The 14,898-nt window shown below is 40.0% G+C and overlaps 1 protein-coding gene across 5 annotated transcripts in view; it reads right to left on the minus strand.

Annotated features, from left to right (window-relative positions):
* Positions 1–14,898, minus strand: part of GRIA1 (glutamate ionotropic receptor AMPA type subunit 1) — a 217,983-nt gene that overhangs the window by 20,037 nt on the left and 183,048 nt on the right. For all 5 annotated transcript variants that reach the window (XR_005294422.2, XR_006283121.1, XM_043520205.1 and 2 more), the window contains 2 exons: positions 6,213–6,411; positions 4,972–5,219 (listed from right to left, as the gene is read on the minus strand). Coding sequence is in view for 3 of the 5 variants with exons in the window: in XM_043520205.1 (XP_043376140.1) it covers positions 4,972–5,219; positions 6,213–6,411 (447 nt within the window). In the remaining 2 variants the exon portion in view is untranslated. The remainder of the gene's footprint in view (positions 1–4,971; positions 5,220–6,212; positions 6,412–14,898) is intronic.

Raw genomic sequence — 14,898 nt, forward strand, 5'->3', positions numbered from 1 at the left:
TAGTAACACACATGATTATTTCTGTCTTCTAAAGCAGAATGGAAGTTAATTAGCACAGCAATCTCTGATGAACCATTTGCAGAAGATGTAGCTAATGGATGATCTGAAAGAGTATGTAGTTCCTATACAGGCATATGATATTAACACAGTAAATCCTCTGTAGAGCCTCTGAATGTAAAAATCACTCTGATGATATTTTGTGTCATATGTTACACATTTTATTTATTTTTTTCCTAAGAGATTTCATTTTAAGTAATTGGTTCTCTATCCAGTTCACAAGGAGTATAGGAAGCCTCCGATATTTCACAGTGACAGGGTCCTTGAGGAAAGATTTAGCTGCCTGCTACTTATTTTCTCTGAAATGTGTCATTTTTAGGTGGATTTTTGACAGGGAACATTTTTATTAGTTTATGGGATTTGGAAAAGCTGACACATAAGTTTATAGAGCCTCTGGAGAACTTTGCTGAAAGACCAGGAAGCCAATTCCAAAACAAGAGCAGACCTATTTCTCCCTCCCTAATACATTGCTGTTTCTTTTTAAAATGCAAATTAGAGACTCATATTGTGGGTGTTATTTCATTGACTTTAACCTATTTTGGACAATTTGGCTTTGCATTATTGTTTTGTTCCCCAAAGCACCAAATTTACCCATTCGATACTGAATGGTGTCCAAAGCCAGGTTAATCTGGGGAAGTTGGGGAAGGGAGCTCTCTTCCACTAACTCCTGGCAGCCCCAACATATCTGACACTGAACTGATAGATGGGGAGGGAGGTGTGCATGTGCTATAGGATGAAGGTTGTGTGTCGAGGTTTCCAACCCTGCTCCCATTAAAGTCAAGGTCAAAACTCCTGCTAACTTCAGTGGGAGAAGGAGCAGGCTCTCAATATCACTTTTGACACTGAACAAGGATATTTTATCTGTTCTCTTATGACTTCCATGCAGAAATAAAGAAGGAAAATATTAAATCTGATCTAATATTCAATCACCTAGCTCTCAAAAGACATAAAGTGAAGGAATCAACTTTGGATGAAAGAAAAAAGGGCTACAAAGCCTGATAACTAGGATTTCATAAGAGATCAAAACATTATTATGGAGCGAATTTAGATATTACCAAACATACTGACTCAAGTGCTTTCAAACTTAGGAGGAATGTGGACTATGATGCAAGCCAGAACCGATGGTTGATGTGTAAATATAAAGTTGGAGATCCTCATTTCTCATACTTGGGGACTGGATGGTAAGCAAATCCTCCTTTTACCCCTAATGAATGTTTACAACTATGTTTCTGTGTATATCCAGTGTAGTGGAGTACAGGTGAATGACCTAAGCTTTTAAATGATTTTAACCACTGGTTAAATATTATTAAATAGTTTAAGCTGATATCAGTCCAGCTCTTTGCAGTGTACTAAAATGTCTTTCTGTGCCAACGAGCTTTACTTTGTATAAAGATGTTGGCATAATCTAGTGATGACTCAGGCCCCATGTCTTTAGGAATGTATAACATCCTTTATCAAACAGAACACAGTGGCAGTGATTTGTATATCCTACATGTGGTTGCTACTTTTATATGCTTTTAAGTTATTAATGCAAACTGGAAATAGTAGTCCCACTTACACGTGTTATGAACTTTCTTTTTTTGGGTTAAACTAAAATGACTTTTCTCATTTTTTGCCACGACAAATAAACAGCTTTAATTATTGATAGCATACATGATATGCCCATAGCGTCTCAGGAAATTGCAAGAAAACTTCCTTCTTGTGAAACTGATCCTGCTCCTATTGAAGCCAATGGTGAAACTCCTGTTGACTTGAAAGGAAACAAGATCAGGGCCCCTAAACTCCCTCAGCCAGTGATTAGGATTTGTCCCCTGGGTGTCTGAGTGTCACCTTGTTCAGTGCACTCTGTTGTGTGCAGGGCCCCATGGTGAAGACACACATCATATGATGACTGTAAAGAAAATACCAAAAGCTTGACAAATAAAACAACAGTGAAACAAAACAAACATAATGGGGACAAAAACTGGACAGCACCTGTTTCAAAGAAACACCAACAGGTCAAACGGAAAATCAAGCATTCTTCCTTTGCTGTTAGACTGGCTGGGAATTGGTTCCACATGCAGTTAACAGAGGTTATAATGCAAAAAAGAAACAGCAGAAATGTTGTATTCTCCTGCCCAGCAAAGAGATATATGGATTAGCAGGATTGAGCTGATTCTTTTGCATTCCCTCTTGTAGTTTTGCTGGTGGATTGTTTTTTGCTGTTGTTAAAAGCATTACTAATGGCTTCCTTACATCCTGAACATTGCAGGACAGACTGTTTTCTGCACATTAGTCCTGCCTCTTAATTTCCATATTTGCAAGATGGAAAATAAATATTGGCGAGAGTATGCTGGCAAAAGCCCTGAAGCTGTGATAGTGCATGCACATTAGTATGGAAAGACCCAAAGAATTTCATAGCCTGGACAACATTTTAATAGAAAGATTGTCTTAAGGACTACCTGCTCTCCATTCACGAACTAGCCACATCTCTGGGGGCAGCTACAGCACTTGCTGACATGGAAAGTATTTAATGCATTTTTAAAGCTGGAAACCATGGCCCTGATTGAGTGCCCCTTGATGTCAGTGGGATCAGGCCCAATAAAACCAACCAGATCTTCACTAGAAAATTGTTTGCAGGGTTCTAGTGACCTAGGACCCCAGTTTAAAATTCTCCACATTAGTTTATAGTCAGTGAACAAGTATCAGTCACTATTAAGCTTCCATTGATAAAGGGTTATATACTGATCAATAGATGTTTTAATAAATGATTAATCAATTGCAATGGAGTCCCATAGGGCAATAGATTGCTTATCTCCAGGTCTTATCACCATCTTTAACTCATTCTCCGATATGCTTGGAATCATCTACAATACATACTACTCATGTCTGCGACATGCTTATAAACACCTCGTGATTATTTAAAAACCCTTTATAAATGGAACCTTATCCGAAAGTGTGACCCAAACAGGGGTAGAATTTTGCAGACTGCAGGCAGGAGGGTAGGATTTTGTAACAATTACTGATGATGGTATTAGGATTCATAGCATTTTGGAAAGAAAGTGCCATCCCAATAAGTTGCAAGGCCAATAAAAGAATAAGGAAGCTGCTCATGATGTACTCGAGTAGGTGAAATCCTGAAATTTGATGGGACACAGGTGGGCTTCAGACCACCAGGCTTTTTAGATCCTTTTCTATCCTCTAGTTCTTCTGCATTCTATTCTGACAAAGGGTGGAGCTGTCAGAGGCATTCTGATCACTTGAAGCTTATTTTACTTTCCATCAGGACTCACTCAGTTTTCACTTAGGCAAAACTCCCATTGAAGTCAGTGGCACCTCAGGATTTGGTCCATTGTGTTTAATGCCTCACCAAGTTTTGAAAGTGAAAATTATTCTCTAACTGATCCTTTTGTACATTGCTTTCCTACATTGTTTTTCTTTTGCTTGACTTTTTTACCTTAAAAATAGCGATAATGTAAAGTCTTGTCCTTCCTTGATTTTTGATGGAGGACTGATTGGAGGACATACACCTGTAGATTGGGAGCTGGCTCTGTCCTTAGCTGAAGGGGAGACAGGGTTGAATCCATGAGTAAGATCTTCTCTGTGCTTTAGATTAGCCCCCATTCAGCCCTCACAGGCCAGCAACTAGCATAGCTGGTTGGTGCTAACCCCAACTGGAGATATACAGAAAGCCATGATTTGAACCGGTTCAGGTTTCTCCCTCCTTGAAAGTGGGATAAGTTCAAATGGTACAAATCACAGCTTTTCTTACCTCTACATGCGGGTTTGCTTCAGCACTGCCACCCCAATTACTGGCCAGCAATGGCTAAATCTCAATACAGACAAGGCCAAAGACATCTTTCCTTCCAAGTGTTAATGAAATGAATTGAAAAATGTTTTAAACGGTCTGATGAAAAGACAATCACATCTACCTTCCTTCAATGAGGTTTTTTTTTTCCTTTTTTTAAGTTTTCTGATGTCATAAACCTACTAGACCTCCAGCTGTCCATAGAGTCTTTCAGGGCAAAAAAGGCCTGAATTTCTAATGTTAAAAAAGGCAGGAAGAAAAACCGCTTTAATTAAAAACAAAATCCCAAAACAAAACAAAGCAAAAACAGCACCCTCTTTCCCTACATGCTAAAGATACAAAAGCACTTATCTTGGTGCATAGATTCAGGTAGCAAACTGCAAGCACTCAGGTGTGAAAATGTTGCCTCCATAATAATCTTCTTCCCATATTCTTTTATATTTGTAACTGTACTAAAGATCTGGATTTTGTGCCTTCTAAAGGTTTTGTTTTTTTAAAAAAAAGCCTTCAAAATATTTGTGATGGTGTTTTGGTATAGGCCTTTGGCAATTACTGTTTTGGGTTCAGAAATGTTGGACTTGTACCTCCTGGAAGATGTCAAAAGCCTTAAACTCAGCATCTGCACTGAACTCTTGTAATTAATTGTTGTTTTTAGCAAGGATAAGAACGCTTCATTTTTCATGTTGTCCTCACGTGTTAGCATTTCTTTACACACACACACACACACACACACACACAAAATACTGTTACCACAAGAATCTCTCTAAGCATGGATCCAAACCAGGACCATCCCATACATTGCAAAGATGGGCATTTCACATGCCACAAGATGACCCTCGCTTCAAAATAATGCTTTATTAATCAATGGTTACGATGCCGCAAAATCCCTTAAGGAGTGCAGCTGCATTCATAATGAATGGGCCAGTCGGAGGCCAATTTCCATATGCAGGGTTTGAAGAATTAGTCACTCCCATCACTGTTGAGCAGGAGTCACGTAGTTTAATGGCCTCATGCTGAGGATTTACACTCCCTGCTTTCATGATTAATATGGCAATGGAGATTGAACTGTGTGGACACATTGATTTATTGGGCTGCATGGCAAGGAAAAGCAAATCCAGGCTACTTACCTCAGTGCAGACCCCTTCGGTGTTGCAATGCCATAGCCTTTGGAATCCAAGTTACCTCCCACCTTCATGGTGTCACATGGCTTGCGCTGCTCTATATACTCATTCATGGTGGACTCCAGGAGGTAGGCATACTTCCCTTTCGACTTCCTCACCCGGATCATCCCCTCTTCTGTGGTCCTCACAAAAACGGAGGGTTCTGCTGATTTCATGTACGTCCACATCTTCTCAAACACGGCGATTTTAGATCGCTGCATGGGGCAACAGAAACCCAGCATGTATTGTGTATCAGGGGAGACTCAGAGCTGGCTTGAGCATGTACCTATGGTTTGTATTAGTAAGGAAGGCCAGCTGTGTTAGAAATAGTTTAATGAGTGACTTTAGGTCAAAGAGCTCAAATACCCCTCAAGCTCTCTGCGTCATTGCTTCAAGTAATTTCAGGATAAGAACAATCTAGCAATGAGTGTCATTCACCCAGGGCTGGATTGTGTCTGTTAGGCATGAGCAGTGTGGGGCTATATCTCCCTAGAGGGAACAAAGGGAGGTGGTATTTTCAGCAAGCAGAATTCTCCACAGAGTCCCTGGTGTGGAGGGAGAGCATACCCTCTACCAGAAAAGAGAAGTCACAGGAAGGAGTGGAGGGATTATCACAGCCTATAAATACTGTACTTTGAGTACATCAATATACTTGGAAATAAGAAAAATATTTAGATGCCAACGATGGTAGGATGAGAAGCTAAGGCAAGGAGGGTGGAAATGTTCAGACTAGATGTTAGGGAAATGTGCTTAACAATAAGAGCAATTGGATGGCAGAACAGACTCCCAAGGGAAGTGGTAAGGTTTCATTCCCTGCAGATGTTTAAGGAGACATTAATGGGAATGTTGTAGAAGCAAAATGAAGGAGGTAGACTAGATAGCCAACATAATCTTTTCTGGCTCTGCTATGTATGCTTCTGCCATACACAATGGCAGCATATTTACATATGGTAAGTGGTTCCATTTAATTACAGGGCAAACAAAAGATTTATTATTCTGTAAACTTGAGTTGCAAGTCACAGGGTAATTACTTTTGGAACTGCTAAGTATAATTACTCAGTAATGTGCAGAAGCATGTAATTACTGTATGTTTCTGGGTTATTTAAAGTACTCAGCAAACTTCATGATCTGTCGTTTCCATGGAATGGCACAAAGGCTGACATGATCTTTTTGTTTTGTATATGAAAGTCTTAACCATTTTCTCTTACCCTAAAAAATTCTTTAGTTGACCCAGCTTCCAGGGTCCCGTAGGCAATCTCTGTCTGCTTGGCTAAGTCTTCTGCACTCTCTATGGGGGACACCATCCGCTCCACTGTCAGGAAGGCTGCCAGGTTAGCCGTGTAGGAAGAGATGATGATCAAGGTGAAAAACCACCAGACACCACCAACTATGCGGCCAGAGAGGGATCTAAAGACAAAAGGGAAGGGTGAGGGGAATCGGGATAAAGGAGTAGAAGGTACAATTTGGTGATATAGGCCAGAAGTGTGGTATGGGGCTTAACACCCTATCAGCGACTGCTGAGCAATGCCAGCTCTTACACCTGTTTCCTGGGAAGCTCGGTGTCAAAATGGGAGAATGCTTCTCTCTCTATTTCCTTGCTATATGTGTCAAGACACAGGCTTGAGTGAAATAAAACTAAAAAGAAAAGGAGTACTTGTGGCACCTTAGAGACTAACAAATTTATTAGAGCATAAGCTTTCGTGAGCTACAGCTCACTTCATCGGATGCATTTGGTGGAAAATACAGAGGGGAGATTGATATACACACACACAGAGAACATGAAACAATGGGTTTATCATACACACTGTAAGGAGAGTGATCACTTAAGATAAGCCATCACCAGCAGCGGGGGGAAGGAGGAAAACCTTTCATGGGGACAAGCAAGGTAGGCTTGTTTTCCTCCTTCCCCCCGCGCCCCGCCCCCACTGCTGGTGATGGCTTATCTTAAGTGATCACTCTCCTTACAGTGTGTATGATAAACCCATTGTTTCATGTTCTCTGTGTGTGTATCAATCTCCCCTCTGTATTTTCCACCAAATGCATCCGATGAAGTGAGCTGTAGCTCACGAAAGCTTATGCTCTAATAAATTTGTTAGTCTCTAAGGTGCCACAAGTACTCCTTTTCTTTTTGCGAATACAGACTAACACGGCTGCTACTCTGAAACCTGAAATAAAACTATCACTGCTGGTGAAAAATAATGTATGCAGAGTAACATTTTATTTAATTTTCATTCAGATAAAACAAATAGCAAAACACAGCAACAAACAATAGGAAACTTTAAATTCCTGGGTAAGGTAGTACCTACCTCAGACAGAATTCTTTACATGTATCAGGAACAAGTGAAATCCTAGCAAAGATATATGTCCAATGCTAGATAAGGATGGTAAATTGATCAATCATGTGCAGAAAAGGAAAAATATTTAATAAATGTTTCTATTCTGTATTTGATTCCTGGGTTCATGGAATTTAAGGCGAGAAAGACCATCAGGTAATCTAATCTGACCTCCTGTATATCACAGGCTATTACATTTCACCCAGTTATTCCTGTACTGAGCTCATTTGGAAAGAAACAGGATGATGTAATTCATATCTTACAGTCATAATGAAATACTTTCTTTTCCATCAGTAACTTGGGAGGAAATTAAACAGCAACTATTAAATTAAACATTTTTAAATCTGAAGAACAGGATAATTTGTATTATTCTGTCTGAGAACTTGTAAGGGTATTAAAAGAGTGGGCCAAGACACTCTTTGAAACATTAATGCTGATTTTTAACAAATCTTGGAACAGTAGGAAAGTTCCAGAGCACTCGCTAAAAGCTAATGTCATACCCATATTTAAAAGGGGTAAATGGGATGACATGGGTAACTAGATGCTGACATAAATCCTGGGCAAAATCATGGAAAGGCTGCTATGGGATGCAATGAGTAGGAAATTAAGGAGTGGTACCATAACGAATGACAATCAGCATGATTTTATGGAAAATAGGTCTGGTCACACAAACATCTTTTTTTTTTTGTCTGAGATCACAAGTTTGGTTGATAAAGAAAACTGCATTGACATAATATAATTAGACTTCAGTGAGGCATTTGACTTAGTTCTGCATGACTTTATATTAAAAAAACTATACAAAATCAGTGTAGCACATAACTAAATGGATTAACAACTGGTTAAATATTAGATCACAAAAATTAACTGTATATGGGAAATCATTAGCCAATGAGAATGTTTCTATGCGAGACCCTCAGGGTCATTGCTCATTGGCCCAATGCTGTTAAATATCTTTGTCAGTCATCTGGAAGAACACATAAAATCATTTCTGGTAAAATGTACAGATAATATGAAAATTGGTGGAGTGGTAAATAGTCATGATACATGTCAGTTATATAGACTGATCTGGATTGCTTGGTAAACTAGGCTCATCTGAACAATATGCATTTTAATACATCTAAGGGACAAGGGAAATTCTCTATCACTTGGAGTCTGTAAATCAAGACCTGATAGCTTGCTCAAAAATATGCTATAGCTCAGACAGAAGTCATGGGCTTGATGCAGAGTGTAGCGTGTGAGGTTCTTTGTCCTGTGTTATGCAGGAGGTCAAACTCAACGATCATAACCATCCTTTCTGGCTTTATAATCTATGAATCTACTACATTGTCTCTCCAGTCAGATTGCCAAATTATTCTAGGTATTTGGAGACAGACAGATAGATAGCTCAAGCAGAAATTAATTTACTGCATTCAAACATTTTAATATAATTTTAAAGGGAAGATTTTGTTTTAAAAGGGATTTTAATAATGATGCTCCCTCCCCAGATTGCTTGTGCTCTTTCCTTTTTAGCCAAACCCATCTCAGGCAGGAAGGAAATCATAATGCTACTTTATGCAGCCAGGCTGGCAAGGAAGGGCTTACCTATCAGAAACACTGCCTCCCTGCTGTGAGTTCAGCCTTTTCTCTCTGCAGTGTGTCTCTTTAACATCCTGTCACTGCCCTGAAATCTGGCCTGGACTATGGTAATGGAGATATAGCCTTTAAATGACAGACATGGTGATGACACATGTCAGCATCCATTCCATCCTGTGTCTGGGTTTGCATGAATTAATGGATCTAGCTGCCATGCTTTCTAGAAGTCATTGTGGGCTAATGGCAAACAATTGGCAAACAAAACTCCACACTCCATTGCTCCAACTAGAGAAACAAACAAACAAACCCCACACTTCACTAATTGCAGAAATCAGAGATGGAAAAGGAGTGAATTAAAGTAGTCTGTTCCCTGCACCGCTCCTCTATATTGTATATTACTGCTTTGTCCAGGCTATCTTTAAATCTCTCACAGATGTGGGAGTAGCTGTTCTCTCAGACATCATGTCATCTCATTTATATCAATCTGACCTGAAATCCCTTTGGTCAAAATTGCCATTCTTTGAGCTCAGAGAGACACCACTTAATGGAAACCAGGGACCACATTTGCTCAGCAACAAAACTCTTCTGAATACAGCTGCAATTTGCAGAAGGGCGACCACACATTTTTAATACTGGGGAAATAAAAGCCAAAACATCAAACACACTCTCAACTTCACACTCCTGGAAGAGCAATCAGAGCCGTTTTCACAAAGTGCAGAGGGAGCAGAGTGCAGGAAATATACCCACAGTAAATAACAGGGACAAAACAGCAAACTGTTTACTTTGCATTGTTTTTTCTTCTTCCAGATTTGAGAGTGAAATGATTGCTTATGAAAGTAGAATTGGCTTGAGCCAGACACTGGGCAAGTGGCTTTCCAGCCCCTCTGCCAGGGCATCTCAATGCTGATCTGTAGCCCCCCTGGCTACTTCAGTCCTAAGGCTTACTTAGCCAGTCATGTATATTGCATGCTGCTTCTGTGATGTCAGCAAACTCACCTGAAACCTGAGCTGGAGATGAAAAATTTCAAAGCAGTCAAATGTATCATCTCACATAGAATCCCGCTCCCTGATCTAGTACATATAAGGTTTCAGAGTAGCAGCCGTGTTAGTCTGTATTCGCAAAAAGAAAAGGAGTACTTGTGGCACCTTAGAGACTAACAAATTTATTAGCTACCTCTGAAGTGATGTTCATAAAGGTGATAGTTTCTTTTCTTTAAAAAAAAAGTCACCTCTTGCAAAGCAATAAGAACCCCATATTTTTAATATAGGACAGGTTTCATGAAGGTAGGACACTGTTATATTGTGACCATCTTGCAGCTGTTCAGAACCCAGCGTGACACAGGTTAGTTGCCTTGACCCAGATGAGTTGTTGGCTATCTCAGCAAAATGGCCAATGACTAGATGGTCCCAGGGACAGAACTGCCTCCCACAGAGGTGTATGAAGTGTAGTTATTGCTCTGTCGGTCCTAAAATATTAGAGAGACCAGGTTGGTGAGGTAATATGTTTTATTGGACCAACTTCTGTTAGTGACAGAGAAAAGCTTTCAAGCCACACAGAGCTCTCAGATGCTCGGAGTACCTTTTCCAGATCTGAAGAAGAGCTCTGTGTGGCTTGAAAATGTCTTTCTCTCTCACCAACAGAAGATGGTTCAATAAAACATGTTATCTCCCCCACCTTGTCTCTCCCCAAGAGGTGGTCATTCTAACTCAGAGTTAAGAAATGATGTGGGGAAATGTGAACTAAGACAACATTCTTTCTGCAGAGGATTTCAGTCTCCAGGTCTGTCAACTCCAACACCTTTCACCAGAGTTCACAGCAAGTTACTTTTAATAAATAGTGGAGGGGATGGGGAGGAATCGATGGGTTCAGTGAACACACCTTTGGATCTGCAGGAAACAAAAAAATCCCCAAATGTTTCCCTAATTAGTCTAGATGATGTGTGTTTGGGGAAGGAAGCACTTGTAAAAGGCAATAGAGGCACCAAACAAGAGTAACTGGATAACGCCAAATCCAACAATTTCTGATGATGAAGGCCACTTCAACCTGGTAAGCAACACTTGCATTGCTAATTATTACATTCATCCTCTAGCTGCAATTATACAGCTTTTCTTCCCTGATGAAGCTGGGATATATTTGTGACTTGTTTAATTCCTGTCAGCTGCAGTCAACTGGACCCCAGCTTTTAGACTGCAGACATCATTACCTTATTCTTTATTCATTTATCACTTAGGGGTTGCCTACTGTTAGCTGCAGATGACTTTTGCTTCCAGATCATGCACCTGTCATGAGCCGGATAAATAAGTAACAATGAGGTATTGGCATCTGCTCCCCACAGAAGATGACACCCAATGGAGACAGCCACTCATCCTAGTGTCATAGCAATGTTCCTAACCACAAGTGGAAGCAACAAAAACCTCAAACATGGTTATGCCTTGTTGTGTAATGGTTCATCAGAGACAAAGTTGAAAAGCAACATTTTGTCCCCATTGCTAGATATGTAACTTAGAGTTAGAAACCTTAAATGAAGGCCTCTGTGAGTACATAATAATGAATTGACTCAGATTGCAAGCTCTTTGGGGCAGAGGCTATTTTTTAGGTTTGTGTTTGTACAGCACCTAGCGCAATGGGATTCTGGCCCGTGAATGGGCGCTACCACAGGACAAGTAAATAATAATAATGAAGGGGAAATGTCCATGATGAAACATCACACGATTGGATATAAACCTACTGGGCATTTCTACGATTCGATATCAGTGACATATGTTAAGCAGAAGGTTCTCAATTTGGACTGTTGGGGGTACACAGATAGACTAGCCAGACTCTGAACCCATGCTCAGAAAAACAATGGTACTGCTTACCAAATTGAAATGACGGAGAAGACAACAGCAGCTTATGTAACATATTGTATAGCCCTTGCTCTGTTGCATCTGTAGACCGAAAAGAGGCAGCCATGCTATCACCACGGATACAGTTTTCAAAAGTACCTAAGTGACTTAGGAGACCAAGTCTCATTTTTAAACCAGTTGCTCTGAAGTTCAAGCCCCAACAAAGTCTAATTTGTGTCTTTATACTACTTTATATTAATAGGCAGTATGAGGTTTGAATTCCCTTGCATTGAGTATTCTCATGTCTCCTAATCCATGCCAAGCATAACGTTAGGTTAGTTGGCTTTCCACTGTATGAAACTGCTGTTAGTAACTGAGCACTCTATTGAAGTAAGGAAAGATTTCTGTGCCCACATCCTTTAGCCCTCACAAAGATATGCTCCGGGTCTTGACATTTGGATCTGTGTATTTAACTCTTGTATTTATTCATAATGATGATTGTATTAATACTTGGGAACAGCTGCCTTTTTAAACTGAATAAAATCCTTGCAAGTAATAAGCGGAGAGGATAATAGTGCAACAAGAGGCTTTCACTAATGTTTGGCTGACTCTGGGATGTGGGAAATGATGAAATAGCTAGATTAACCAGATGGGGTTTTGTTTTGATTTGTTTTGCCACATTGCTTCCTCTGCAATCACAGCAATTCTCTTCTACACATTCCAAATTGAGACCCCTGGGGCTCTTCTTCCAATTTTATCTGGCTGGCCATAATCACCCCATGCCCTCTGCCCACCGCTGATTTTCTATTGCCTTTATTACTGCAAGCTAGCAAGGCCCATCTCTCCAATGGAATAACACTGAAGTCCTCCAGGTACCATGTTCCTGTAGGAGTTGAGTGCTGAATTTTTTGGTTTTCTATTTCCACTTTGTGCCGCATCAGAGCTGGTCAGGAACCGGGATTTTCATTCTGTGGGAAGTTTTGACATTTGGGGAAAAAATCCAAATCGGAATGAAAAGCAGGAAATTCTGAAATTTCCTATGAAATGAATATTCTGACAAATTTCAATTTGGAACCATTGAAACATTTCATTTTGATAAGGTAAAAATGTTTAATTTCTTCTTTATCATTTCAATTAGTTTTGTTTAGAATTTTACACTACAGTAAACTATTGTGTGCGAGATAATCTATATGATGTTAAATTAAAATATTAATTTTCATATTATCTGTCTAAATTAAATGAATTGAAATGATAGTGCCATATCCAATTGTTCTACCTTATCGAAACAAAATGTTTCAGTGTTATCAAAGTGAAAGGAGAAATTCATTTTGACTTTCTCATTTTGTTTCAATAATGATTTGTTGCAATTTTTTCCCATGAACAACTCTGCCAGAAGTAACATGTTCCCACAGAATGTTTAGGTTTCCACTAAAGCACATCTTTCAGTAGAAAACTGTTCCATAATTTTTTTTCTGGAGGATCATTCTCCCTGTGCAGAGGAGCTCTCCGTCCATAGAGAGCTATTTTTTGTGCCAGCTATATCCCTCACACCTGGCATGGTGTGAAAAGGGTGAGGGACGTTCCAAGGATAGGATGGGCACATAGCAGGGTGGAGCTTCTCTCTGCCCCATCTACCACTTCCAAGGAGCTTATGCCAGTAGTGCAAGTTAAAGGCCCTCCTCTGAAGATCTAACATGCATGAGGACTGGGAGAGCTGAAACCAGTTCCTTGGCCACCCTGTCTCCCATCACCACTGCCTTTGAGTATCTGCCCTAGGGTATTTTTTGAGAATTTCTATATCTGGACACCAAAGCATTGTTTTCAATAGCATCATTTTTTTTGCCATTCAGTGTTTGTTATTGTATTTGTGAACATGCCCACCTTCCACTGGCCAGAGACTTAAAGGAGAAGCATGGAGGAATGCCAGGGTCACAGGCCAGGACAACAGCCATAAGGTTAGGACACAGACAACATGCCTCCTCCTTGGCATTGACTCCTCCCTCCCCCCCCATACCCTCATTCACCACCTGTCCCAGTGCAGATTCACTTACTGTCCTTTTGGGCTGTCTGGTAAATGGCCTGTATTTTCACCTGTCTGTAAAAGTTAATAATTAAAAATGGTGCCCAGTCAGGTGAAAATTTAGGATATTTGCCAGGCAGGCAGAATGCTGTCCATATCTTAAGGTATCATGGGCAGCCTGCCAATGGTGCTTTAGTTCTAAAGCCCACAATTCCTCTTGCTCTTGCAGGATGAATCCCACTGACCAACATTCAACTCTTGTTTTAAAAACCCCTCTCCTCTTCTGCCTGACAGGTGAGATGGTTTGGCTCCAGAATGACCAAGCCACTCCTGATAGTGATGAAGTTTCAATTCCCTTAGTTCTCATGGAGTGAAGGTTTTCTGTGTTCTAGTTTTAGCACTGATGGATTCTTCACAGGAAAAAGAAAAGCATCCAGCTAATGTCTCATTTCTTAAAGCAAAATGCAATCCCAGATCAGACAATTTGCTTTTTGATCTTATCCCTCACAGAAGGTAACTGAACCTAACAGGAATTTGTATGTGCTTTGCCAGCTTGTTACAGAGAACATCAATTCTCTAGCAGAATACATTTTCTAAAAAAAAGATTAACAAGATCATCATGAAATATACAAAATAAATCTCTTTGAAAATTGTTTGAGTAGCTTCTCCGTTCTCCCCCCTTCTCCTCTTAGAACTCATTTCTTCTGGAGAATTACACCTAAACTGACAGCATTTTAATTAGAAATGCAAATCCAGGATTCTAAAGAGATGGCTGTTTTGGGAGGATATCCCAGATTTGCTGGTAAATTCATTTCTAATAAAGGCTTATTTAGCCAACTGACATATTTGTCAGTGAACGAATTTATGCAAAAATGGTGAAAGAAAATCTCTTAGGCACCTGTGGAGCAAATGCAATTTTTGTTCTTCTACATACACAGCCTATGTTCTCAGACAGTTGTCTATTAACATAGTAGTGACTAGAGATAATTGCACATGTACATGGGTGGTTAGATTTGGCAAGGCATCTAGTGAAAATATTTCCTTTGGTTCTGACTTGTGAGGGGCTTTGTCCTCTGCTTTTGCTCCCAGTTTCAAATTTAAACACACCCTAAATCTCAAAGCTAAAATCAGTCAAAGTCAATG

This window comes from Dermochelys coriacea, chromosome 8 (assembly GCF_009764565.3).
Source record: "Dermochelys coriacea isolate rDerCor1 chromosome 8, rDerCor1.pri.v4, whole genome shotgun sequence".
NCBI classification, from domain to species: Eukaryota; Metazoa; Chordata; order Testudines; family Dermochelyidae; genus Dermochelys; species Dermochelys coriacea.